The sequence below is a fragment of the Tiliqua scincoides genome, chromosome 9, assembly GCF_035046505.1.
Source record: "Tiliqua scincoides isolate rTilSci1 chromosome 9, rTilSci1.hap2, whole genome shotgun sequence".
Classification (NCBI taxonomy): Eukaryota; Metazoa; Chordata; class Lepidosauria; order Squamata; family Scincidae; genus Tiliqua; species Tiliqua scincoides.
The window spans coordinates 16,991,942-17,016,681 of NC_089829.1; the positions used below are offsets into that span (position 1 = coordinate 16,991,942).

At 50.9% G+C, this 24,740-nt stretch overlaps 2 protein-coding genes across 4 annotated transcripts in view; one reads left to right on the top strand and one right to left on the bottom strand.

The window, feature by feature from the left end:
- SF3B3 (splicing factor 3b subunit 3) overlaps nt 1-3,832 on the top strand; it is a 30,884-nt gene extending 27,052 nt beyond the window's left edge. Inside the window, exons 22-26 of the mRNA XM_066636977.1 lie at nt 255-467; nt 857-955; nt 1,361-1,504; nt 2,012-2,116; nt 3,140-3,832. Of these exons, the coding sequence (XP_066493074.1) occupies nt 255-467; nt 857-955; nt 1,361-1,504; nt 2,012-2,116; nt 3,140-3,280 (702 nt within the window). The 3' untranslated portion in view covers nt 3,281-3,832. The remainder of the gene's footprint in view (nt 1-254; nt 468-856; nt 956-1,360; nt 1,505-2,011; nt 2,117-3,139) is intronic.
- A 2,703-nt stretch (nt 3,833-6,535) lies between these two features.
- The window catches only part of MTSS2 (MTSS I-BAR domain containing 2), a 67,300-nt gene continuing 49,095 nt past the window's right edge, over nt 6,536-24,740 (bottom strand). For 2 of the 3 annotated variants that reach the window (XM_066637194.1, XM_066637196.1), the window contains 9 exons: nt 20,094-20,251; nt 19,095-19,202; nt 17,954-18,051; nt 16,493-16,619; nt 15,419-15,493; nt 14,929-14,994; nt 13,029-13,205; nt 11,285-11,450; nt 6,536-9,817 (listed from right to left, as the gene is read on the bottom strand). In XM_066637194.1, the coding sequence (XP_066493291.1) occupies nt 9,048-9,817; nt 11,285-11,450; nt 13,029-13,205; nt 14,929-14,994; nt 15,419-15,493; nt 16,493-16,619; nt 17,954-18,051; nt 19,095-19,202; nt 20,094-20,251 (1,745 nt within the window). In that variant the 3' untranslated portion in view covers nt 6,536-9,047. The remainder of the gene's footprint in view (nt 9,818-11,284; nt 11,451-13,028; nt 13,206-14,928; nt 14,995-15,418; nt 15,494-16,492; nt 16,620-17,953; nt 18,052-19,094; nt 19,203-20,093; nt 20,252-24,740) is intronic. The other variant, XM_066637195.1, reaches the window with a different exon arrangement.

A 24,740-nucleotide genomic window follows, 5' to 3' on the forward strand; every position in this document is an offset into this window, starting at 1 on the left:
TGGGTTAGGATTGCACTCTTAGACATTTCCAGACTTGCAAGTGCCCAGTGGAAATTCTAAAGATGTGTGATGTAGAAAATGGGCTGAGATGAGCCACTTTTGCTCACTACTTACTCCAGAGTGGCATTGCTGTACTTGCCTGTCCTTGGGCCAGGACAGCTCTGTCCATTGTGGTGGACCACTCACGTGCCACTGGGGGCAGGGCTCCCTCCTGCTTCTTGTTGACTAAGCCTTTCTTTCTTGCTGCCCCCAAGCACATCGCCAACTACATTTGTGGGATCCAGACCGTTGGGCACAGGGTGGTTGTCTCCGATGTCCAAGAGAGCTTCATCTGGGTGCGCTACAAGAGGAATGAGAACCAGCTTATCATCTTTGCAGATGACACCCACCCGCGCTGGGTAACCACTGCCTGCCTCCTGGACTATGACACAGTGGCAGGAGCAGACAAGTTTGGCAACATCTGTGTGGTGAGTTGGCTTGAGAATATGCAAGGAACTCCCCTGTATTCTGGTTGCAGAATGTCTTGCTGCCTTTTTTGGGACCTGCAAGACACCAACATACTTATGAAATTCCCAGCCCTTGCACTGTGGCCTCCTCAACTGGCTGGACCTTTCTGTCTTTCTCATACTATGCTCCTGGTAACCCCTGGCTTCATTCTGCCATGGGTGGGCATCTGTTGACTGAGTCTCAAGCATGGTTGGTCTTCTGTTGTACTGCCTGTGCATGTGCAGGCACGTGTGAGTTGGACCTCCTCTGAATTCACCCCTGCCAGTATTTTCAAGTTACTCCCATTGCTAAATCTGTGCCTGGATTGTCCAAGAGTTATTCAGTAAGTTTGTTCCCCCTCCCCCCACAGGTGAGGCTACCTCCTAACACAAATGATGAAGTAGATGAGGATCCAACAGGCAACAAGGCTCTGTGGGACAGAGGCCTTCTCAATGGCGCTTCCCAAAAGGTAACCTGAATGCAGTATAATGGTGTCCTTCTTGGGGTGAGAGCCCAAAGGCCTTTTTCTAGTTCTCCTGTGTGAGGCACTTGTATTTATTTTCTAGGTTTGTTTGTTCAATGTCTGTCTTAACTTTTCTATAATGTATACTTAAAGCATAGTCCATTTAAAAAACAAACATGCACCAAATATCTTTAAAGAGATGTAATGATTAAAACCCACTTTTTCAAATGGAGAGGGATGGCAGCATCAGTGGGCGACACAAAGCAAGGCTTTTGCCCGGCAGCCAGGGAACTCAGCATGTTGCCCTCAGCTGGAGTCTGGGTGGACATCAGTTGAGGGTGGAGGGGGTGCCATGGAGGGAATCTGCAGGGCGTGGATCATCACCTGATGCAGTGCTTGTTTGTCTTCCAGGCAGAGGTGATTATGAACTACCACGTAGGGGAAACAGTGCTGTCCCTGCAGAAGACGACTCTGATTCCTGGAGGCTCGGAATCTCTCGTCTACACCACCTTGTCAGGAGGCATTGGCATCCTGGTCCCGTTCACTTCACATGAGGTAAGAGGATGTCCATGTCCCCTCTGGTGTCTTCTGCAGTGTAGCATCTTTAATGCCATGCAGGAAGGCTGCCATGTATGGAAGGCCCGATCTGCACCTGCATTGTGCTCAGCTGTCAGGTTGTGTGGCTTTTTGCTGGTTCTGCTCTGTGGCATGTGCTGAAGCTGACTGCAGGTGGACTTCTTGCCTATCTGCCATGGCTGTGTGTAATGTTGTACAGCATCAGGTACCTGGCATTTGATTTGTGTCCAAATCCTGAGCACAGGGTCTTGTGTATAGCAGCGTGGAGCAGCACTACCAATAACCTGCTCTGTCTGCCAGGTTCCCATATCAGTTCCTGCTCATGTATGTTCAGCCCTGAGTGCAACTGATGGCAGCTGCTCCTCTCTCAGAGTGCTGGAGAATCCCAAGGCTTGCTACCATGTCTGCTCCTGATTTGGCATCCCCATACTGTGGAAAGGTCCCAGGAACTGGTTCTTCCTCACAGTCTCCTTCTTTTCCTTTCAGGACCACGACTTCTTCCAACATGTCGAGATGCATCTCCGGTCCGAGCACCCTCCACTCTGTGGACGAGACCATCTAAGCTTTCGCTCCTATTACTTCCCAGTCAAGGTAGGCGGGGTTGGCTGGTCTCCAAGACAGGCTCGTGAGCATCGAGCATTGCACCTGTGTAATAAAGTGACCAGAATTAAGGCTTCCTTTTCCCTGTCTGCATCCTTCTTGGTCTCAGCTGTCCTGAGGCTGCCTGAATGACAGTCCTGAGACAGTTTGCTTGAAAATTGCTATTTAGAGGAATGCAATGTGTTAAGCAGTGGGGAACCTCAGGCCAAGATATCTTTCCGTTCCTCCAGTCTTACACTTGGTGCCACCCAAATGCTAGTAAAGCACTTCCTTGAGGGTGCTTTACTAGCAAGATGTCCAGGAGTGAGAGAGCCCATCTCATTTTCACATAACACTTTTTCTTCTGGGTCTGGGAATAGTAAGGTCTCATATGCGTCTTTTTTTAAATGCGCCCCTAGCTTGCCTACAAGTATAAAAAGACCATTCACCAGCCAGCATCAAGGCCAGGTGTCTTTGCTCTCTTGTGGATCTGCATTCCCAGAGATACTTTTGTCCCTATGAATAAAGTATTTTTGTTTCTGCATCAGTGGATGTCCCTTGCAACAATATGGAGCTGTTCCTGCAGACTTCCTAGTGCAAGTTGTTCAGGTTGGTCCCCCAGACCCAGCCAATGACAGTTTGGCAGGAGCTGTTTGTTTAGGACAGCTGGTTCTGAACAAACAGCTGTGTGTGAGTTGCTCTTTTCTCCTGTCATGTCCCTTACCTTCCCCAGCCATGTGCACTCAGACCAGTTCCTTCTGGCCTCCACTGAGACAGAAGCACAGTGACTTAGGCAGACTTCTGTAGGTTTTGATGGGTGGAGAGGAGTGCCCTGTACTAGACTTGGCCATTGTTTCAAGGGGCTCACTTTGGTTGGTCCTGCAGCAAACTGGACTTGGCTTTTCATACCTTTTGTGCCCCACCTGGCAGGCATCGCCTGTTGCCGATTTTGCATATTGGTGCTGCCCAATATTGGTGAACTTTGAACTTGCTGTTATGCAGGTTCTCACACAGCCACTTTGTTCTCCCCTCTAGAATGTCATTGATGGGGACCTGTGTGAGCAGTTCAACTCCATGGAGCCCAACAAACAGAAGAACGTGTCTGAAGAGCTGGACAGGACTCCGCCAGAGGTATCCAAGAAGCTGGAGGACATCCGCACCCGCTATGCTTTCTGAGCATGGGGCTCCTTGGGGCCTCGTCTAGAACTGTGTTCCAAAGATGCTATAAGGAGAAGGAGCACACTTCCTGAGCTCATAGTTTTGGTTTGTAAGCCTGTTTTGTACATCCCGTTTCAGAGGTTGGACTCTCCGAAGAGGCCACACCCTGCCCCTTTCCAGAGGCATTCTTTTTTTTTTTTTAGATCCCTCCTTCCCTTTCCCTTCCTTCCCTTTGTTGCCTTGGACAGAGCTCTCGTGTTTCCCCCACCTAGTGAACTAAATAGCTGCAGACCCAAGACATAGGCTGCTGCCCGCATTGCTGTTCTCTCACCTGGGTTTGGAGGGTGGGAAGTCCTTGCAGCATGAAGGGTTAGCTTTCATCCATCTACCTGGGCAAGCATCTTGGAAGTCTCAAGGACAGTGCTGTAACCTCTCCAGTGTGCTGTTTCTGTTGTCATGTTGTAAATACGTTAGCCTTTGTCTGTTGCAGAGGGGGCCAGTGTGACCTGGGCTGAAATTTTTCATAAGAACCGTGGCATGAGAATTAAAGCCTGGTTGGTGAATTTGTTAGATTGTTGACTTCTCTCTGGATTTGTCTTTTTTGCTGGGGAGCCAGGAGCTAGTGAATGGCCTAAGAGGGGTGTGCATGTGTGTGCATTCAGGCATGTGTGTACTTCAGCAAGTGAAAAACTCAGTCATGTTGTGATTAAAATTAAGACAACTTTAACTACTTGATGACAGACAGGCAAGGGAAGTTCCTGTGGAACTCTTGGCTTTCTGGCACCTTGCAGTTTGCATGCTTATTTTTGTGGTATGTGTGATTTACTGTTGTTGCTAGAAGGCCATGAGTGTGCTTTACAGAAGAGAGACAAGTTGTTGCCCAGAATTGCTCGTAATTGCAAGGTTGATGGAGGGAGGGGAGTGGTGTCAGGGTGAAATCTGCTATTGTTTTGTGTCCCCATGTACTTGGGGTAGATGTTGTCATAAGGTGGATGGCCTTATGGTGATGTCAAAGGCTTAGTGGGAAATGGTGGCTTTGGAGGAGGGATATCTGTGCCAGGGGCTGTTCAAGGAAGCTTCTCCTGCAGTGGTGGTCTCCCAGAGTGAACTGTAGCGCCTGTGTCCAGGAAAGAAGCCATGTTAGTCTCTGTGTCAAAATGTTTAAAAGGTTTCCCTCAGTACTGTGATTTTGGGCTACTCTGGCCAGCCTTTCCTTGTTCATCAGAAGAGCTACTGCCACTCTCATCCCCTTGCGCGCCAGGCTTCCTGGTGCTCAGACATCTGCTGCTGCTCTGTGGCTTTGGGCAGGCACAACAGGGGCTATTTTACTCAGTGGGAAGGAGGGGCCATGTGTCCCTTGTCCTGTGTGGGGCACAAGAATCATTGCTGGCAGCATGTTGCTCTTTGAGTTGAGGCCATGGGCTGGACTTCTTCTGAAGAGTTTCCTCTTTGTGATGGGGAAGGGTAGCTTGCTTCTCTTGTTGCTTGTGCAACAATATGCTTCTTCAGCAGAGGGGATGCACAACTGGTTCTCTAATTGAGGTGTCATCCAGCTATCCTGCTTCCACACCTGGGGCCCATAAGAGGCTCTGACATCCCAGTTGAGCCCCCCTCCTGCATACATACTAGAACCTCTCCTTGCTTCCCCAGCTGCCACTAGCTGGGAAGGATGCAAGAGAATACCTCCCTGCTAACTACCATAGCATGGGGGACATTGGAGCGAACTACCCCAAATTGGGTGGGTTACAAGAACATTAACCCAGACCACCACCTCCTTGCCTCTGGGGGACAGGTATAGCAATGAAGTTGAGCACCAGTCAGGCCTGCTGCTGCCCACAGAAGCTCTAGTGGTGTAATCAAAAATGGGAAAGAGGCACTTCACACAGCCAGCTATGGCTGGGTTAGCCTTTACTTGGGAGGCATGAGTCTCCTCCAACAAGGGTCACAGAGAACTGGTTTCTGCAGTACTCTGGTGACAAGTTACTCTTGAGCGCTCTCTGTATCTTCCTCTTTGCTTGGCATGTGCATAGGGCCCCTGGTAGCTGCTAAGGGGTGGATTGCTGCAGATAGCTAGAAAAAGAGCCTTGGGGTTGGTCAGCTGCCTGGTGCGCCGAAACCCATAGAGCTCGGTTCCTCTCTGTTTGACCCCCATGCACAGACTGTCCTGGGCTGCAAAGTGCCAAAATACTATCTAGTTTGGCTCCTAGGAGGACAGCTGGCTTCTCACTTAGAATGATTAGAAATTCCTCTGTCAAAGAATTCAAAATTATACACGGTACTTGTTTAAAAGAAGCAGCAGCCCCACTGTTAAGGTACCTGTTTCCCTTTAGTTGGAGGAATAAGGACAGGGCCCCTTGGGGAGGAGGAAGCAGAGAAAGAAATGAGCACATGGGCCAGCCAGGCTGGGAGAGAACCACATGGATTAATTACAGTACAACTTTTATTAATACTGGAATCTTCACAGTGCATTCGTTACTTGTAGCAGTGACTATTTTAAATGGAGGTGGGAACAGGATAATTCTCTCTCTCTTTTTCTTTTTAAAGAAAGGGGAAAGGGAAAAGGCCAGGGCAGACAGGAGTGGTAGAAATGAGAGGGGAAATAAATTAAAAAGAAAAGAGGGGAACAAGTTAACAACAGCACCAGAATAGTTACGTCAGTCTCTGTACAAAAATGAAAAAATAAGAAGCAAACAGATGCCACATATTGTCACTGTTGTCATGTCTGGTCATGACAGAGAGGTTGACAGGGACCCCACAGGAGGGCTGGGAAGTTAGAACTAAAGTGTTATTTCTACAACAGTATAAGAGTCAGGGTTACAACATGACACGCACACACGTATGGTGCTATGTACATCGTCCTCTCCTTGACCGGTCGTGCTTGCTCCAAGGCTCTCCTGCACATAAGCACTTTAGGCGCCAAGTGTGTCTTTTGTACCTCTTGCCTCGGAGGTTGCTGTTAAGTAGCCCTCATGCGCTACCCCAACCCATCAAAGACATGACCCTGTTCTTCCAAATGCTTGGGAAAGAGGAGCAGGGAGCCCTTCCTCCCTTTACTGTCATGGGTTGGATATCAAAGTCATGCAGCTCTGTGAAACATAGTTGGGTCCCTCTTTGAATGGTTGCCAGAAGGTTTGTATTTTCTCAAATACCCCACAGGTTATTTATTTATTTTTGGCAGTTGTAGATAAGTGGCTCTTGGGCGTCCTGGAAAATTCATACATGTATAAATTGCATGAGAAAATAGCAATGGGCTATTGCTCTTTATTCACCTCTCCCCTTTATTCATCTGTGCCATCTTTCTGCTACCCTCACCTGCTTTGGTGTTAGCTGGACGCAACTAACGCAAGCAAACAAAGCCAGACATCAGACATAACATGTTATGTAGACTCCAGCCCAGCTGCCAGACAGCTCCTCCAAGTGGTTCATTTCTCTAGCCAAGCTGGATGCTCACGTACCCTTCCTAGCCCAGCACGGGGCAAGACCAGCTCTCCTTACTCCTCCTGAACCTTCAACCATATTCTTTCTAGCACTGTTCACTTTCCCTGACTGCAGCCTCTTCTTCTCCATCAGCTTTTCGGGACTGCCTCCTCTTTCCCAATATCACATTCCATTTGCCAACATTGCCTGATGTCTGTCTGTCCTTCCTGCGGAGAGGTGAAGGTGGCAGTGGAGGCAGCAGGCAGAGGGAACCTCCTCTTTCCATATTCCCTAGAGCAGCTAAACAGTTGCAACTGATGACTAGTGTTGGCATCCTTGGCAGAATGTCTCTTGTTACAAAGACACTGCTGTGGGATAGCACAATAGATTCCGAATCAGAAAAAAGTTGCCTGCATAGGTGGGAGGAGGCAAACACACCTGGCACACCCATTTGCTTATGATGAACAGCACTCTGTCCACACAACCATTGTTGGTGCTAAAGCTACAGACGCTTTGTAAGATATGTGAGAATGAAGGAACAATGAAGTCTGGCACAAAATGGGATGTGGTGCAAGCGTTGCAAGCTACTTGGCAGCCTTTAGTGCATTAGTTTCAACCCTGCCTTTGCACTGAAGTGCAAGTTAGAAGAGTACAGAGAGTGGTGCAGACAGTCTTTAGAACCCAGGCGAGGCCTCAGCTGTAGACAGCATTGGCAGGAGCAGCCATGGCCATTCAGCACTTGGGTTGAGACTCACACCACTGGCTCCTTTCCAGGTGTCGTCTTCTGCTGCTGCAAGAAGCAGGGTCAGCAAAAGTGTATTTGACTGTCACATTCAGCCCACATCGCTTCCATACCAGACAAAGTTTCAACAATGGGAAAGACTGCTTTAGAGTTTGACTAACACATGCAGGGAGCTATCTGCTTTTTATAGCTATTGTCATGTCCCCCACTTGTTGCACCACAACCTTCACGTTAAACAAAGCAGAAAATCACTCCGATGTAATCATGCAGCCAAGTTGACCCAGGTGAGGGCAAGATCATCAGTGCCACACAGACCATCAGATTTGGCTCCATAACAAGGTCAGAGGGCTAACAAGTAGGGTGGGGATCGTGCTTCCTGCATCAGCTACATGGGGCAGCCAACTGGAGGGGGGTACTTGTCATTGTGAAAATTATTCACAAAAGCCCTTTTGTATTGAGGCAGCTGCCATCTTAAACACACATGCCCATAAAACATTAACCCTGCCATAGCATCTTATAGGTGTTACACTGAATCATCTCCTGCAGTGCCAGATGCCTGCAGACAAGAGGGGATGCTCTTGGCTGAGCTTCCTTTCGCTCTGCTTGCAGATCACTGGGCCACCAGTCCCATCCCTCCACTTGCCACTTTCACAGGGCCCCTTGGCCCCACAGCCTCATCCCAGCCTTTACCTGCATTGGCACACATCTCAGAGTTGCCACCATTGCCACCACTGTACAGTGCCACCTGAGTAGCCTGTCCACCAGATTTCCACCACCATTACCGTGGGATGAGGTTCAGACCAGGCACAGACAGCAGAAGGGCAAAAGTAGCTTGTTCTTGGCTTCTCTAACTACTAGGCCACAACCCCTGTACCGCCAGTGGTCTGTTGAAAGAACTCATCCTGTTTCCAGATATAAATGTCACAGTGCCCAAGTAGTGCTTAGCTGCAGACTGAGAGGAAATGCTGGAGGGCAGCACCTTTTAGCAGAACCACCTCTGCTGTGCCCTGGAGGTCCAGCTGTGATGTGAAGAGCCACTGGGAGCCTGGACCAGATTTTCTGGAATTGTTCACATAGCTATGACCACTTGGAAAGTCTTTTTTGAACCAGCTGATACAAACAGATGACAGAAACACAGAGAAGGAGGGGGCCAGGGAGGGATTCAGCTCAGGCTGAACAGTGCACCCCTGCCCAGAAAAGGAGAGAGCTCTTGGGAGGAGTAGCAAGCGGCTCTTCTGTGTGGGTGGGTGTGGTTTAAACTGTAGCTGCTAAATTCAGTCCAGGTTTTCACTCCTTCCCGCCAAACACAGCAGGGATGGTGCTGGCAGCAACTGGCCAGGAGGAAGGTGCTGAAGGGCAAGGAACCCGACAGGGCAGCAGGCAAAAACAATGTATAAAATTTGCTCCAAAACCAGTTCAGTGCCAGGCTGTGCTCTTGCCAGTTTGCCAGCGAAGACATTTAGTTTAGTCCTCTTAAATCTAGACTCTGACACTATCTCCATAAAGTGGCTCTGCTTTTGCAGTTTGTTAATTCTCTTTTCTGCTATTTTTCTGTCTTCCGGATCAGTCCCGACTCTAGTTGCTGTCTGGCCTCAGGGTGTTGCAGAAGCAGCTGCAAGGAGTGCATCACAAAATCCGTGGTGCTGACCTGTCATTGGTGATGGTCCTGCGAAGGCGCACCCCACGCCGGATGGCAACCAGCATGTCTTCAGCAGGAGGGTCGCTGGAGGCTGCTGGGGGAGGAGTGGGTGTCTCCTCTCCAGGGCCAGGGGCAGGCAGCACTGTGGGGAAAGGGAACTGGCCCTCCCCCAGGGCATGGGCGCTGGCTACCAGCTCGCCAATCTTCTCCACCAGGCTGTGGCGGTTGGCTGCCAGCTGCTGGTCCTCCTCTTCTGTGGAGAGGTGTGGCCCTGCCCCTGCATACACCGAGATCTCCATCACGTTGCTGCCCCAGGCCGTGTTGGGCAGGCTCAGCCTCTTGGGAGAGGCTTTGGCAAAGTCCACGGCACTGGGCGAGGCATCGTCGGCATAGAACACGCATTCCTCGCTGCCCACACGGGTGGGGCCAGCGTAGCCAGCAGAGTCAGGCACTGTTGGGGTCTTAACTGGGACGATGGGGGGTCTGATGGGAATAGGGCCGGCATTGGAGAGGGTTCGGCGCACGGTGGGCTTGGTGGAAGGTGTGCGGCGGATGGTAGCAACCCCTGGTGTGGCACTTGCTGGCAAGGCAGTGCCCGTGGGCAAGCCAGCAGTTGAAGCAGGCCGCTTGGTCTGGATCATACGCCGATAATTCTGAGCAATATTGCTGTTGCGAGGGATGGTCGAGGATTTGTCAAAGTCACTCTGGCTCTCTCCCTCCACCTCGCCGTTCACAGAATAGCAGTCATAGTCTGAACCTGAGGAGGCAAGACAAGGAAGGGTCAGCATCCGTGGGAGCAGCTAAGCAGCCCTGTCCCACCACTGAGCATCCACAGGAATTGCATACTTGACACTTCCAGCCACACAAAGACACAACACCACATGCTGCAAACATGTCCATATGTAGAAAGGCAGCCTGGCCCTGGCCTTGCACATACTAGAACAGCCCAAAGTGTGTCTTTGAGCAATAAATGGCCTTTTACACTACTGGAAGTAGTAATACTGGCTAATAACCCTGAAAGCAGCAGGGAAAATCCAGTGCTGCTTCTAGAGGCAGAATTCCACAAGACATCAGTATGAAGCCCCCTTTGCAATCTGCCAGGGCAGGACTTGCTTGTGGTAATTGGACACCACTTGCCAGCATGTCACACGTGCTGGTCTTAACAACACTCCTGCAAGGTGAAGCCAGCATTCTGTCTCATGGCTATGCTGGCTTGCCCAACAACAGGCAAAAAATCATTTTCAACCTCCACATGGTTTTATCATGTTCATTTCCTGCCCCAGCCTGGCCGTGTGCCCCCTAACCTGGACCCCCTTTCAGTGACTATCCTGACCCCAGTAGTGCCCAGGGCCAAGACTGCAGGCTGCCGTTCTCTCCCATGCTGAGCTGCGCCCCTCCCACGCCAGCGGACTGCCACCCCCCTGCCTCCCTTTTGGAGGCCCAGAGAGGCAGTGAGCTGCCTCCCCGAACCTCCAGAGGCCTTCTAAAGACCTTGGGGGGGGGCGAAAAAACCCACTTCCAGTTTCACAGAGGAAACAAAGTGACATTTAAATGCCCTCAAAAGGCATTCTGAGGGCCCGGGAAACCTCCCTGGCCCTCAGAAGGCTTCCTAAGCACCTAAAAAGTCACCTGGTTTCCTCCATGAAACTGGAAGTGTTTTCTCCCCAGGCCTGTGGAACTCCTTGCCACAGGATGTGGTGCTGGCGTCTAGCCTAGACGCCTTTAAAAGGGGATTGGACAAGTTTCTGGAGGAAAAATCCATTACGGGGTACAAGCCATGATGTGTATGCGCAACCTCTGATTTTAGAAATGGGCTATGTCAGAATGCCAGATGCAGGGGAGGGCACCAGGATGAGGTCTCTTGTTACCTGGTGTGCTCCCTGGGGCATTTGGTGGGCCGCTGTGAGATACAGGAAGCTGGACTAGATGGGCCTATGGCCTGATCCAGTGGGGCTGTTCTTATGCCTCTGGGCTAAAGACCCTGAGTGGCACAAGGGGGTGGTGGATGGCGGCCTGGGAATGCTGTCCCCACCTGGCGTCCGGGGCATTTGTCTCCTGCCTCCCTCAGGTACGCCACTGCCCCCTTCTGCAGAAGGCCCTGATCCTTGCATGGATCTTTTCTGCCTCACTGGGCTCTTGCCACAAATGCTCTTCAGGAATCCCATACGATCATGTGAAGGTGCCCCTTCTTTGCAAGTCTGGCTGCATCTGCAGGGAACACTACCTTGCGACGGGATGGTGTCCTCTGAGCAGGAGGGGGTGGTAGTCTGTGTACTGTAGCCACTGGAGTACTGCAGTGAGTCCCGGCTGCTCTTCTGGTGCTCCAGGCTGAGGCCTCGGGTCAGCACCATTGCCAAGTCACTGGCGGCCGGGGACACCTCCTCGCCGTGCTGGTGGTGGAAAAGGAAAAGTGGCTGAAAGGCAAAGTTTGCTCCACTCTTTACTGCGGCCAAGAAGGGCTGTCTCAGATACGTTGGCTGGCACAGAGCTGAGGGCTCAACACACCAAGGCCAGAATCAATACAGTTGCAAGCCACTACGGTGAGTGGGAGAGCAGAATGAGACCAGCTTTTGCTCCCAGGCTCTCAAGGGATTCTCTTTTCTTTGGCACAGACAGGATGTGCTGCTCCCACTACAACCAAGGCAGGGGGCAGGTGCTGAAGGCCAGGGGATAGCCTCTAGGGGAAAAGAGGGACATGGTGGTTAGATAAGGAAGAACTGCCTAGCAGTGGAACAGTCTGCCTCATGAAGTTGGAGGCTCCTTCTCATTGTCCTGTTGCATGAACTGAGTAGGGGACCTCCAAGGCCTCCTCCAGCTTCTGACTCTATAGCAGTGCTTCCTAAAGTGTAGGTCAGGATCAGGATTGTTGGTGGGTTGTGAAACTGAAACTGACAAGCCAACAACTGACAAGGAAGGGCACGCTGAGTGGAATGTGCCATCACAATGGTCCCGATCTGATAAACTCAGGTCTCCAAAAACGCTCAAGAAGGAAGCCCCCCCTCTCCAAGCTGATAAAGGAAAAATAAATTGAGTTGTATGAAAAGAGAAACTGAGCCGCACATGCACATTTACTCACAAGTAGGCAAACAAGCCTTGGCTCTTATTGTCAGCCAGGTGAAGAGGAATGCGAGACCACCAGACTGGTCCTGAACTGATGTACATGGAGCTCAATAAACGCTCCAGAAGGCTGCTTCCCCCCTCCTGCCCATCGTAGTAAAAAGATTAAAAACAGGCTTGAGCAGTTGGTAAAATGAAACTTTATTTCTTGGTCTGGTAAGGTTAGGTGGGTCCCAATAAGCAGAAAATTGCTGCTCTTGGCACACTGAGAACACATGCTAAAGTTGTCAAGGCACACCATCAGTTTTTTGACAACTGACAAGACACACCGCACTGCCAGACAGGGGCTCTCATCTCCCAAATAGCCCGACTAATATATGACCTTCCTGCAACTCCCACAGCGCATCTCTAGACCATTCACGGCACATCAATCGGCCGTGGCACAATGGTTGAAAATCACTGCAATAGAGTGTCTTGAATTGAGGTGCTAGAAAGTTTGGAAACCATTGTTCTATATTTGTGATTCTTTTCCTACAGCCTGATTATTGCCTTTGTCACACAACCTGAAGATAGAGGTGCAGCTGACAGAGGAGTACATGGTACACAATGCTGGTGAAGCTCCAATGCACATACTTAGAGTGTCCTCTGATAAACAGTGCCCCCCCAACACCACATAGAGACTTGTACTGGCACCTGCACAGACCCCATGTGGGGACTCCGGGGAGTCAACTGTTCTGCAGAGGCTCCGCACACAATGGACACTGCACTAGACATCTGCAGGGTTGCCGAGCCCCTTCTACACTGTTCCAGTGGGATTTGCAACACAAGGTGCCTGTCAAGTCACAGCACATGCCCTGAGCCCATTCTGCTCTCACAAGCCTCCTGCCTCCCTTGGCACCCACCGTCTGTACCTTGGCAGCAATGCAGGCTGGGGACATGCGAGGCCGGGGCCCTTCCTCCAGGCCAATGCCCGGGTATGCCAGGGTCGCAGCGCTCATCTCAGCCTCCCGGAGATGCTCAACACGGTCCTTCCTCCGTTGCAGTGTGTTTGCCACGGGCTGCTCGTAGGGGCCGGCCTTGGACCAGTCCTGTAAGATCCAAGAGAAACTGGGTGTAACAGTACAAAATGGGGCCCAGCACAGCATGCTGTATGTGGGGCAGGGTGGAGATGGGAGATGTAACTGGAAGGAGAGAGACAGGATGGACTGTCATGGAGCAAGGAGTGGAAAGGAGGGTGGGCAGCAACAAAATGGCTCCCCAAACCATTTTGCGTTGTTGGGCTGGCTACTGAAAAAACTCCTTTGCCTGTTGTACTAAAAAGCTTTTTCTTTAGAGGAGGAGGTAGGCAGAGGGCTCCCCATAGCTGCCAACCGCTTCTCTGTCTAAAGCAGGGGGTCTCCAAACCCCGGCCTGGGGGCCAGATGTGGCCCGCGGTGAGTCTCTATCCGACCCACGGCCAGCCTCTTGTCCCCTGAAAACCTCTGGCCCTCTTGGCCAAACATGACTGGAACTATGCTCTGGTTGCGTCTGGAGGGTGTTCAAGGGCCAGAGAGGTTGAATGAATCTATTCATTTATTCACTCGTCTAAGTTCCATCTCTAATTTATTTAAATAAATTTTATATTTAGATTTTTTTTTCCGGCCCTCAACACCATGCCAGATATTTGATGCGGCCCTCTGGCCAAAATGTTTGGAGTACCGCTGGTCTAAAGCAACAGGTTGGTTCTCCAAACAGCCCGAGTCTACCAAGTGCGCCATCTGGCCCAGTATAGTATACATATACACTGACTGGCAGCTGCTCTCCTAGGGCTGCTGACAGAGAAGGGTCCTTCTCAGCCTCTCCCCCACTTGGAGCAGCTGCAAGGAACTGATGTTGGGGTCTTCTGCACGCAAAGCAGGGCTGGTTGGACCACAGAGCCAGCTCCCCCCCCATGCATCTTGTTGGGCAACTCATCAAGTATTTTTGCTGGTGTGTACAAAGTACAGAAAAATTGGATTGTGCCGCATCAGTACTGAGTGCTCCAAGCGCATCAGATTTAGTAATACTATTACACAAGCCAGCAATGTAAATGGGAGGTGGAACTTTGTCTAAGGATACTCAGAACCACCGTCCAGCTTTAAGGGTTGCTCTTAATGACTGCTCCACCTTTAAGACACCAGCAAGGAACTGAGTGTGGCTTCCAGAGGTCAGGATCTTGCCCCCGCTCAGCACAGGGACTAAAGACTAGGGAGAGGATGGAGTTGAATGGACGCCCATCTTACTCTGTCAATCTCGGGCACAGTTTTGAGCTGAGAAGAATTTGTTGGTGCCTGGCAGGAAACTGGCTGTGGAAACCCACTTCGCACTTTCCTGCAGAACTACTACAAGAAAGGAACTCTGCACATGCCTTGGGCAACTCTAGAATTACTTCTTACAACTTCTGTTCCAAAGCTGGACCTTAGCTCTGGAAGAAGCGCCTGGGCAGGGCTAACAGATTCTGGGGGTAAACAACAGCATGTTTTGACTGAAATGGAGCTATAGCTGAAGACCTCTAGCTGCTCTTCGTACAACCAAAGAATCTATGAGCCTTCAGGGTAGGTGGGAACTCCTCCTTGAGTACAGGCAGGGCACCTGTCCACAAAGCTGAATGAAGACTCTTGCCCTGAACAGCCCCCTTGGGATCTTCCAACTCTTGCTGCCTTGTCCACAAGACTCTACCACCCTTCTGCAGGGGGATCCCTGGACTGATAGAGAATGCTCTCATTCTGGCCCTGGAAGAGAGGACCCCTGACAGCTGGGGGTCTGGGAATGGACACACCAAAATATACACACCAGGCTAAAGCTTCTCCTGGAGCTTCCTTCAGTCCTGGCCACATGAACTACATTCAGAGGGTTCCACTGAAACATAGTAAGAAACCACGGTGAGGTGAGGAGAAACCAGAGCCCCAAGCGGACACCTATGCCCCCAGTCAACCTGCAAGCCCACAGTAGCACATGGTGGGTAGAGCTGCAGAGGAAGCCAGAATCCACACCCGATCATCAAGCCAGTTAAAAAACAAAAGGAAAGCAGGAAGCCAGCCAACAAGGGACAGGGAGGGGGGCAGATCAGGAGTGAAAATGGAGAAGGTGGTGTGAATGTAGGGCAAGAAGTCTATTTCCCAAGAGAACAGCATGCTAAAGCCCTGCAATGCATCAGCCATTGGGGGGGGGGGGTGTCCCAGCACCCTGGGTGTGAGAAGAGGAAGAGGGTGGGGAGGACACTGGACTGAAGTGTCACCTTTCTACACCCTGCCCATGCCCCTGTGGTGGAGCTAGAACTAACCGAGGTTGGGGAGTTGCACTCGCTAACAGACTGGCAGGTTTCGGAGGCCTCGGAGGACGCGGAGCTGGAGGATTTCTGCCATGCCCAAAGTCCGGTCAGCGGAGCAACGAGAGACGTGTGCAGAGAAGGAAGAGAAGAGACCTGGTTATGCAGTTGGCTCTGGGGACAAGCAGCAGGCAGCCCAAAGCACAGGACACACCCTGGCTTTGACGCACCAGCCAGTGTTAAGTCAACTGCAGGCAGCACAAGCGCCGGGGGGGGGGGCGGCAGACAGACAGGAACACACGCACCAACCCAGACATACTTCATGGGCTGATATAGTTCCAGAAGGAAGCCCAGAGATGTGAAGGGAAAACTTCACATAGGACTCCATGACACGTACACTTGGAGACCACAGAAACAGCCAAGATCCATCAAGGCACCTTTACTGCAGAACCCCCACCCCAACACATACAAGCACCCATCCACTCTCAGCAAGAGATTTCCCATTTCCTGGTCTTTGGCATAGGTGTCCATACCCCTGGTCTTTATGTTGGATCAGTCCAACTACTTCTAAACTGCTACTCTTGGAGTCCATCTCAACTCAAGGTGATCTGCTCTGCACACATTGGCCAGGATTCCAGTGAGTTTTTCCTATACAATCCCCAATGCACTGAAGAGGTGAAGAATTGTTTGCTTTTGGAGTTAAATGAGGGAAAGGTTTGAGCCCTTTAGCAATGTTCCTGTTGAACCTGGAACCCAGAAGCAGGCACGGGAAGATGCCATAAAAATGAAGGCATGGAATAAGTGAGTCCGGCTATGCTCCTGCCTTTCAGGGGGCTGGACAGAAGGAGCACAAGCTACATCAAACCCCTTAACTCCAAGTAAGCCTATGTGGCAGGAGCCATTGTTTTCCTGGTTTCACAGACAGAGCCAGTGGCTTCCCCAGGGCTCTTGGTGGTCGCCCAGCGTGTCAGCCCTAGCCACCCTCTCACCTAAGGATACTGGGCTAGGGTGTCAGCATCAGAAAAATTAAAGGGGCAACATCAATGGCAGAGGGTAGGCTGAATTTGTGTGCCTCCCTGTTGAACTTACCTGACTGGTGATATCAGAGGGCATTGGCGAAGGTGGCTTGGAGAACATGGCATCTTGGGAGATGAAGCCGGAGTCGTGCGACGAGACGCTGGAGAGGCGGGTGGTGGCGCTTGTGGGCTGGGCCAGGCTGCGGTAGCAATAGGTGGGGCTGGGTGAGTATGTTTGTGGGCCACTGAGCCAAGAGGGGCCACCCTTTGGACTGCTAAAGGGCAGGGGGAACAGAAGGCAAGCAGGTGGAAGGGGGGCAAAGCATGTCACCAAGGTGGGGGCAGGGAGAATTGCAGAGGAAGGAAAAGAAGGGATCTCTTTTTACAATGCGATCACAGTGGCATCACAGTCAGGAAGGGAGAACATGGGAGAGGTCAAGGGAGGAGGGCAGGGTGGCACACCCTTCCTTCACAGGCTGAAGGCTGGCCATACGCTCCCCCTCCAGGCCCCTCTAGAACCGTCCCTGACCTGAGCTTGGCTTCCTGGCCCAGTTATGCACCTGCAATCTTTTCATTTTAATGGTGATTATCAAGCAATCTATTCTAGACTTAGCCCTGTCCTGTCCCAAGAACTTGCATTATTTCATAGGGATGGCCAACACTGCCCTCCACAGACCTGCTCCTTGTTCCCAGCGGCCAGACATCTGGCTGAATAAAACCGCCCAAATTCTACTGAAGTCCAAAGTCCACAGTGGATGGCTCCAGGAGCTGGTCTGCTCAGCTCCTGCATTCTTCCTGACAGCTCTGTGTTTCTGCAGCCCAAAAGCCCAGCAAGGAGCTGTCTCAGAGCTGGAGTGGGGAAACTGAGTCAATGTGTCTACAGGGCCCTTCCTTGCCAGCCCAGGTGGCAGTGGTCCCATAGCAGTGACTGCCACTGTAACCTGAGCACTTGGCCGCCTGATGTCTTAGATCAATGTTTCTCAACATTGTCCTCCACCGTACCACCTCACATGGTCCACCTATTCAAAGTACTACCGGAAGTAACTGCAGATGACATCATCGCCAGTTACTTCTGGGTTGGGAGGCCAGATGCGACACAACCAACACCAGTAAGAGGCTCAGGGTGGACAGGAGGGCTTTTCGAGTGTGGAAAAGCATGCTTTGGAGCTCTGCTTGCCAAGCCAAGCCTCCTACCGCCATTTGTTGTTCCTGGTCTCACTGCCAATCAGCAGGTGTCCAGGGGTTCAACAAGTGCCACCAGACACTATCTCAAGTACCAATGGTAGTACCCATACTACTGGTTGAGAAACACTACCTTACATAGTCATCCCACTGCAGAGGGACAGTAGCAGAGCAGCCCATGGGAAGTGAGCTGGCAGAGGCTGAGATCTGGAGTTGTCAGCAGGCATCTGAATCCACCCCATCAGCTAAGGACATTCAAGCAGCTGCAATCCACTCTCCACCATCCCTGTAACTCCCCGTCCTGCAGTCCTGAGCCAGGAGCTGAATTCCTGTTCAGCTCCAACTACTGTACCTGCACATGCTGGATTTGCGGGAGCCAGAACTGCTGGGAGAGGATGGTGGAGTCTGGTACGACCAGCTGTAATCGGAGCCCTTCAGGTCTTTGATCACCTGCAAAGGATTCAGTGGCATGGGTAACGTCAATAGCCCTGCTGGGCACACAAAATGTTCTTCTCCTTCATCTGTTCAACAACAGCCAAACAATGTGTGATATGAAATGCCATTTTGTCTGACATGTTTATTCATTGTTTCCTTGAAAACAGCAGGCATGGGGCGGGCTAATCCTGACTGGGACTGCCACACACTAGAAGGAGCTTAAGTCTCACATTGTGTTCTGGTGACTTTCCACTACCTGAAGTTGCTCTTTACTCCAGGGAGGAAGCTATGAGTGGTGTCAAGAACAGCCGTTCTCCCAATAGCTGAAAGGGAGGGGGCAATTTTCATTGAGATTAGGACACTGCAAGAGCTGTCTGCCTCATGCACTTAGGGGCTGCCCCTTATCGGAGGTATTCAAGGAAGAGATGGACGGGAATGGTGCCTGCGCTGAGCAGGGGTCAGGCTAGATGACCTCCAAGCACCCTTCCACGTCTTAATGTTCTATGATTCAATGACAAAGGCAAAGGGATAAACAAAACCCACCCTTTTCTATGGCCCTGACCAGACTGCCCACCTCTCTGCATCAGAAAATGAAACCAATCAATGAGCAAGACTGCACTCCACATGTCAAATGCACCCTGCAGTTGAAAGAGAGCTGGAAAGCCTGACTTTCTCAGGTTTTGTTATCTATGCCCACAACAAAGCCACCCCAGCTGAGTCCACCATGTCTTTGGCCCTCTCCCCACTCATAGAGGCAGGTGGCCAAGTGGGCCGGGCCAAGGAGGACAACAAGCAGAAATGTCTGAGGCAGACTACTGGCCCACCCTGGCTTCTGCCCCCCTCCCCCGAAGCTACTCTGCCACTACTAGTTTGGGGCAAGTCATCATTTAAAATAGTGCAAAACTCTGTAAGAATAAAATGAAGCAGAACCAAACGTTCGAACGGGTTGACACACCAGGCACTTGGATAGAGGGAAAAATCCTAAGTAGACCATGTGCCTGAAATGCAGCTGGGAGTGTGTCACTTATCACCAGTCTTGCGCTTTGGTGATGTCCTACCTGTTCACTAGCCGGTGGCAGTTTGTGAGGATCAGCCGTCAGCACCACCAGATCATCAATGATGCCCTGCAAGTGTGTGATCTCTCCAAGCATCGTGATCTCTCCATTCTGAAAGAGACAAGGAACAGAAGTGGGCAAGAGGGGCTTGTGGTCACTCTGGCAGAGGGCCCTAGTGGCTAAGAGGCTGGGATGCAAATCATCAGTATTTATATATCATCATCAGTATTTATATACCGCTTTTCAACAAAAAGTTCACAAAGCGGTTACCACTTCCTTGGCTCAAAGATCCGCCTTGTTCACCAGGAGGCCTTGGCAAGCCACTCTCCTTTTGCCTCATCTTCCCCATCTGCAACTTGGAGATAGCAGCACTTGCTTACTTCACAGCCTTGTTGTAAGGGGAGCATAAATAGATGTGAAGTGCTCTGCACTCTCACAAATGCTAATTCTCCTTCAAGTGTTTTTGAATAACAAAGCCACCTCTGGAAATTGAAGCTTCTGCTGCAGAACTGAGCTATTTCCCTCTCTAAAAGGACTGTTTAAGAGGTGCCTACTTTGCTCTTTAGGGGTCATGGGTATCAATTTACACAATGTTGTAATTATCAAAACATAGATTACAAGGCTGTATCCTTCCACACACAGCCACAATGTTAAAAATGCCGCTATTGTATGAATGAATGCTTGTATTTGCATCACTGATTGGCTTGCCTATCACCCACGAGGACCTGTTGGTGACAATCATAAGCTCACTGTGAAGTGATCACATACCAAACCTTGTTTTACTACAGAGTTCATTATTTGATCATAAAGTGAACCCAATATAAAGTGGGGCTCCACTGTATGTCTGCAAAGAACTTTAATAAGCTATAAATAAGGGCGGAGGGAACACTTGGGGGCTCACTCTTCACCTTGCAAGCTGAACTTCCAAACCTTAAACTGTGCTGCTTAATTGGGGGGGGGGGAGAGAGAGAGAGAGAGAGAGAGAGAGAGAGAGAGACTTACCACCACAGGCTGCAAGTAAGCAATGAAAGTACAGAACCGGCCCCGCTCCTCAATGAGTGCCCTGCGCACGGCCTGCTTTTCTGTCTCTTCCAAGAGGAGGTACATGTCATTGACATCTTGAAGTGCATTGTCCAGCTGAGGCTGCAGGTCCCCTTTCCCTGCAAGAGCCAGAGGGAGAAAGAGGTGTCACCCTCTCTTTGCCCACCAGCCCATAAGCCCAGCTCTCAAGACCCAGTCCTAAGTAAGTGGCTGCCCCTGCAAACAGCAGGAACCTTCATGGGAAGAATGAGATGGGGTGGGCATAAGAGGGAGGAGAAAGGCGCCAAGGCTCAGTGCTTCCCTCAAGAAAACCTGGGAAAGGGCTGCTGCCCCTACAAGGTCTGCAGCAATGCCTCAAGCTACTTGAGGGGAAGGCCATGAAGTTAAAATCTGTGTTCAACCGGCTTTTGTAGGTAGTGTAGCCAAGCAGGAGGAGGACCTGATACTATCCCAAGGTCTCCCAAGAACAAATAGCAACATTCTCTCTCTATTGCCAATTTGCTGCCAGTGATATCATCACATAACCAAATCTTATTGTGATATCATCCAGTTCACCGTGCGAACCCTGATTGGCTGGGATCACCCACATCACTGACCCAGGAAGCAGCGGGGAGGAGAATGTTGAAATAATCCCCCCTCATCTTTGGGACTACTTCCTCTGAAGCCTCTGCTTCAAACTCCATCAACGTTCAAACTCTCTCATTGGTCTCTCCAGTCTTCGTCCTCCTTCCACCGCCAGCTTCAAACAAGCTGGTTTTTTCTTCTTTGTCTTCTTTTCTGCTTTCTGCCTTCACTGCTTTGACTAGACCCATCGTCTACCTGGAAAAGCCTCCCCTTTCTCCACCCAGAGCTTGCCTCTTGCCCTCCTCTCACCCATCAGCTCTGCAAAGCCACTGATGGGCACAAGAACTGTCAACAATCCCTTCCCCTCCCATTGCCACTCAATGGCTCTCTTTTAGCACCCAAGTCCTTCATGATCCATACAAGCTTTCTACCAGGCTCTTCTCCCCCCCCCCCCTTAAATTTAGAAAGGCTCAATGGGTTCAAACTCTGAGTAGGAGCATGACTGGAAAGTTTTGGAGTCTTGTCCGGTGGGGCAGCAATTTTATATCTTCTGGATGAGGCCACATTGGACCAAAGCAACAGGAAACCAATTCTTGGCTTCTGGTTCTGAGACTCCAGGTTTCATCAGACTGAACTCTCCCATCTCCTGCCCCAGGTTCAAATGCTGGGAAGATCAATGTCACCAGACACCTACAGAGCAGTGGGCTCTTGGAGCAGCCAGAGTTAAGATATGGTCCCATGCTCCCCTCACTTCCCACCAGCACTTCCAATGCTCCACCCCTGCCCTATTCCCAACATGATTCCCATAATTAAAAACAAGAAGTCCCAATTCATCCCAGGTGTAGCCATTAGAGCTGTACCAGTGTTGCATTTGATCCAAGAGTTTTTCTTCACCTCTTGCAAGTTGCAAGTGATAGGCAGAAATTTAGGTGACACAGTTCCTTGGAAGGATGTAGAACGTATCCTGAACAGCATGGGAGCAGGAATCCACAGGCATTAGGAAAATTACATGTGTACATACATGCATGCACACATACACATGTGGATTTCAGAAGCTCTGCAGAAGCACAGAGGTCACAGTCATCCATGCCAACAACTCCAAATGGCTCACGGGCTATGCGAAACAAGAGATGCCTGCTGCAGTCTGTTGCGAGTGCAGATTCCACCATGCAAGCTCCATCGAATGGGCAGAGATTCACACTCCAGTACAAAGGATCGTACTTGGCCCTGCTTCCATTCAAACAAGCCTCCCACCATTACCACCAGCACTGCTATAATCCCACATGCAAACAGGGGAAAGCATCCATGACTGAGCGCAGCCAGGTGGGTGAAGCCACCAGTGTGGGGAGGGACAGTGAAGGCCGGCGGGGGGGGGGTCAATTTCCATGGAAATGCCAAGAAGCAGCCAAGCAGGAGAGGCAGCGGGCCCTAGGATTGAGTGGAGCGAAGGCTGAGATTCCGAGGCTCTACTTGGCAATAGGAAAATGTAGAGAAAGAGGCCGACAAGGTTTCAGGGGAGCAGGTGGGTTCACTGCAAGATGAATCTGGCCCAGGTCACCATCAAGCCCTAAACCAGATCTTGGTCATGCTTCAGAACAGCCACAGCTGGACTTTTTGAAAATGGGGACCAACAACCCCTCCGTCTAATGGCATCAGGCGAGGGCTGGGGTCCCTCCTCACCCAACCCCAGTTGAAGTGACCCTCCTCTACCCACAGCCAGGCTCTGGACCTTAGGGCAGGTGGATCTCAGCATTTGCCCCATGGCCGTTCCAGAGAGGGAAAGCAGAGCCACAGAAAGAGAGAGACAGGGATGGAGATGAGATCTGGATGCGGCTTTGAAAAGGCCTGAAATGAACCTCCCCCCATCCTTACAGCCAGAGCTTTCATGCACTGCTTTACTACGTTGCTTGCCTCTGTTGTACCAAGTGGGGGGTGGGGAATACAGGCTCATTGAACACTAAGTTGCAGCTGCAACAGCACTGCCCGGTTGCCATTTGGGCATGGCACAGAGCAATGCCGCTATGCAGGTTTCAGAAGAGAAGGGCACAGAACACACAGGGAAGATACAGGCCATCCCTGTGTGATCAGGAAGGCAGGATGGAGAATAATTGTCACCTTCATTAGGTGACTGGAACCCATAAATGCTCTCACGCTGGAGGTGGAGGGATGGAATGGGACTGCCATACAGGTTGGGCCAATCCGCCTTGCTTCCTTGGACTGGCTCCTTCCCAGACCTGACACCTCCTACAGGCCAAGCAGGGCTGGGCTCTGCCACTGAGCTGCAGTCCTTCCCCAAAGGCGGTGGCTGAGGGCGCTGTTGCTGCAGGGATCTAGGCTGGTGCCAGACTGAATATGGCAGAATCCAGGGTGCTTTGTAATTGTGTTCTAACCCCAGAAAAAGGCCATTCCAGGCACGGTGAACATGTTTGATTTCCCTTTTCCAAAGGAGAGCAGGTCCAATAAAATACAACAGGCAGCTTTCTCTGGTTCTGTTGCCACCGAGAAGCCTGTCCTGACTGTCGCTTGGTCCTCAGCCAAGCCGAGGTATGTTTTCATCGCATGACATCCCTGCTTGGAGCCCCATTTTTAAAATCCCTTCACAATAAGTGTGTAAGGGAGGCGGCTGTGAGACTGTGATTTTCCCAAGGCTGCCTAGTGAGCTCTAGGAGGGAATTTCCCACTCCCAGACTCAGTGCTGACTTGGCCTGAAGCTCCTTCTGCCCCCACAGCCTTGTTGGGGGATGAGGTGGGAGTCCACAACTGGAAGTGCCTATTGAAGCTTCTAGAAGGCCCTCTTTCTGAGGTGTGGCCTCCCCGCACCTCAGAGGGGCTTCTGGAAGCCTCTGACATGCACTCTGGACACTGGGGAGGTGTTAAGAAATTTTGTGCCCCTGGGTGCCAGATGCTTTAGTTACACCACTGGGTAGGACTCCCAGGCAAGGCAATGATCTCATCAGGAATTATACTTGAGGTCAAGTCTTGTGTGTGTTTTGATCTGGATCCCTCAGAGCACACCTGTGTAACTGCAGAAAGGGACTGGTGATCTGGCCAGATAAAGGCCTTTATTTTGTTTTGAAGTCTGCCCTGCTATTGCCTGCTTGCACTTTTGCACTTGGGCTCCTCCATTGCCCCACATCTTTTGTAACCCTGCCTGCTAGCTTCCCCTTTTCTTCCCATGTATTACTTTCTCCCCAGTAAACTCCTTGATGTTTTCACCCTTCACCTGAGAGGGAGGCTTTAGAGGGTGGTCCCTCTCTGACTGGTGGTGGCACAGAATTATAGTACTTGTGTTTTGGCCCTTGGATAGGGTGGACCGGAGGGAAGGGAGGAGATCCATGATCATCACAGCTCTGCAGTGGCAGAAAGAGAATGCTGACCAACTTTACAGGGCTGTTGTAACAATTACTGAGGTGATGGGCACAAGGTATGCTGAACACTCCAAAGCACCCCACAAATGCTCTGCATTACGTTCATATAGCTGCTGTATGACTTTGCAACCAGGTGCAGACAGCACAGAGGGGCACCTCTCTTCCTCCAGCACTTTGGGCCTGGAATAGAACAAGACCAGGCCTGACCTCCACCTGCCTTTAAGCTCTGGGTTCCGCAACTCCTGCACACAGCTGCATCGAGACCCTATGAGGTTTGGTGTCATTTCAAGCCCAACGAAGGGAGGCTGGTGTGTGTCGGGGGGGGCGAGTGTCACAGATTAGGAAGGAAAGCAGAGGCCATGGAAGGGCATGGGAAGGCTGAATGAAGCTGGGCTGGCAACGGTTGACTTACCAAGTAGCTCTACAGGAAGGATGTGGAAAGGAGGGAAGAGAAGAAAGAGGCACAGAGAGAAAGTGAGAGACAAATGTGTAAAAGCTGGGCCGATGTTCAGAGCCTTCATCTTCTCATCCAAATCAGGGGCCCCTATAGTCACAACAGTGACAGGACCATTGCGTTCTGGATAACTGGTCAAAAGTACCCCACTAATGGACATATGTGTCTGTTCTTTTTGTGCCCCAGACATTTGTGTTGCAATATATGTATATTTATATTAGG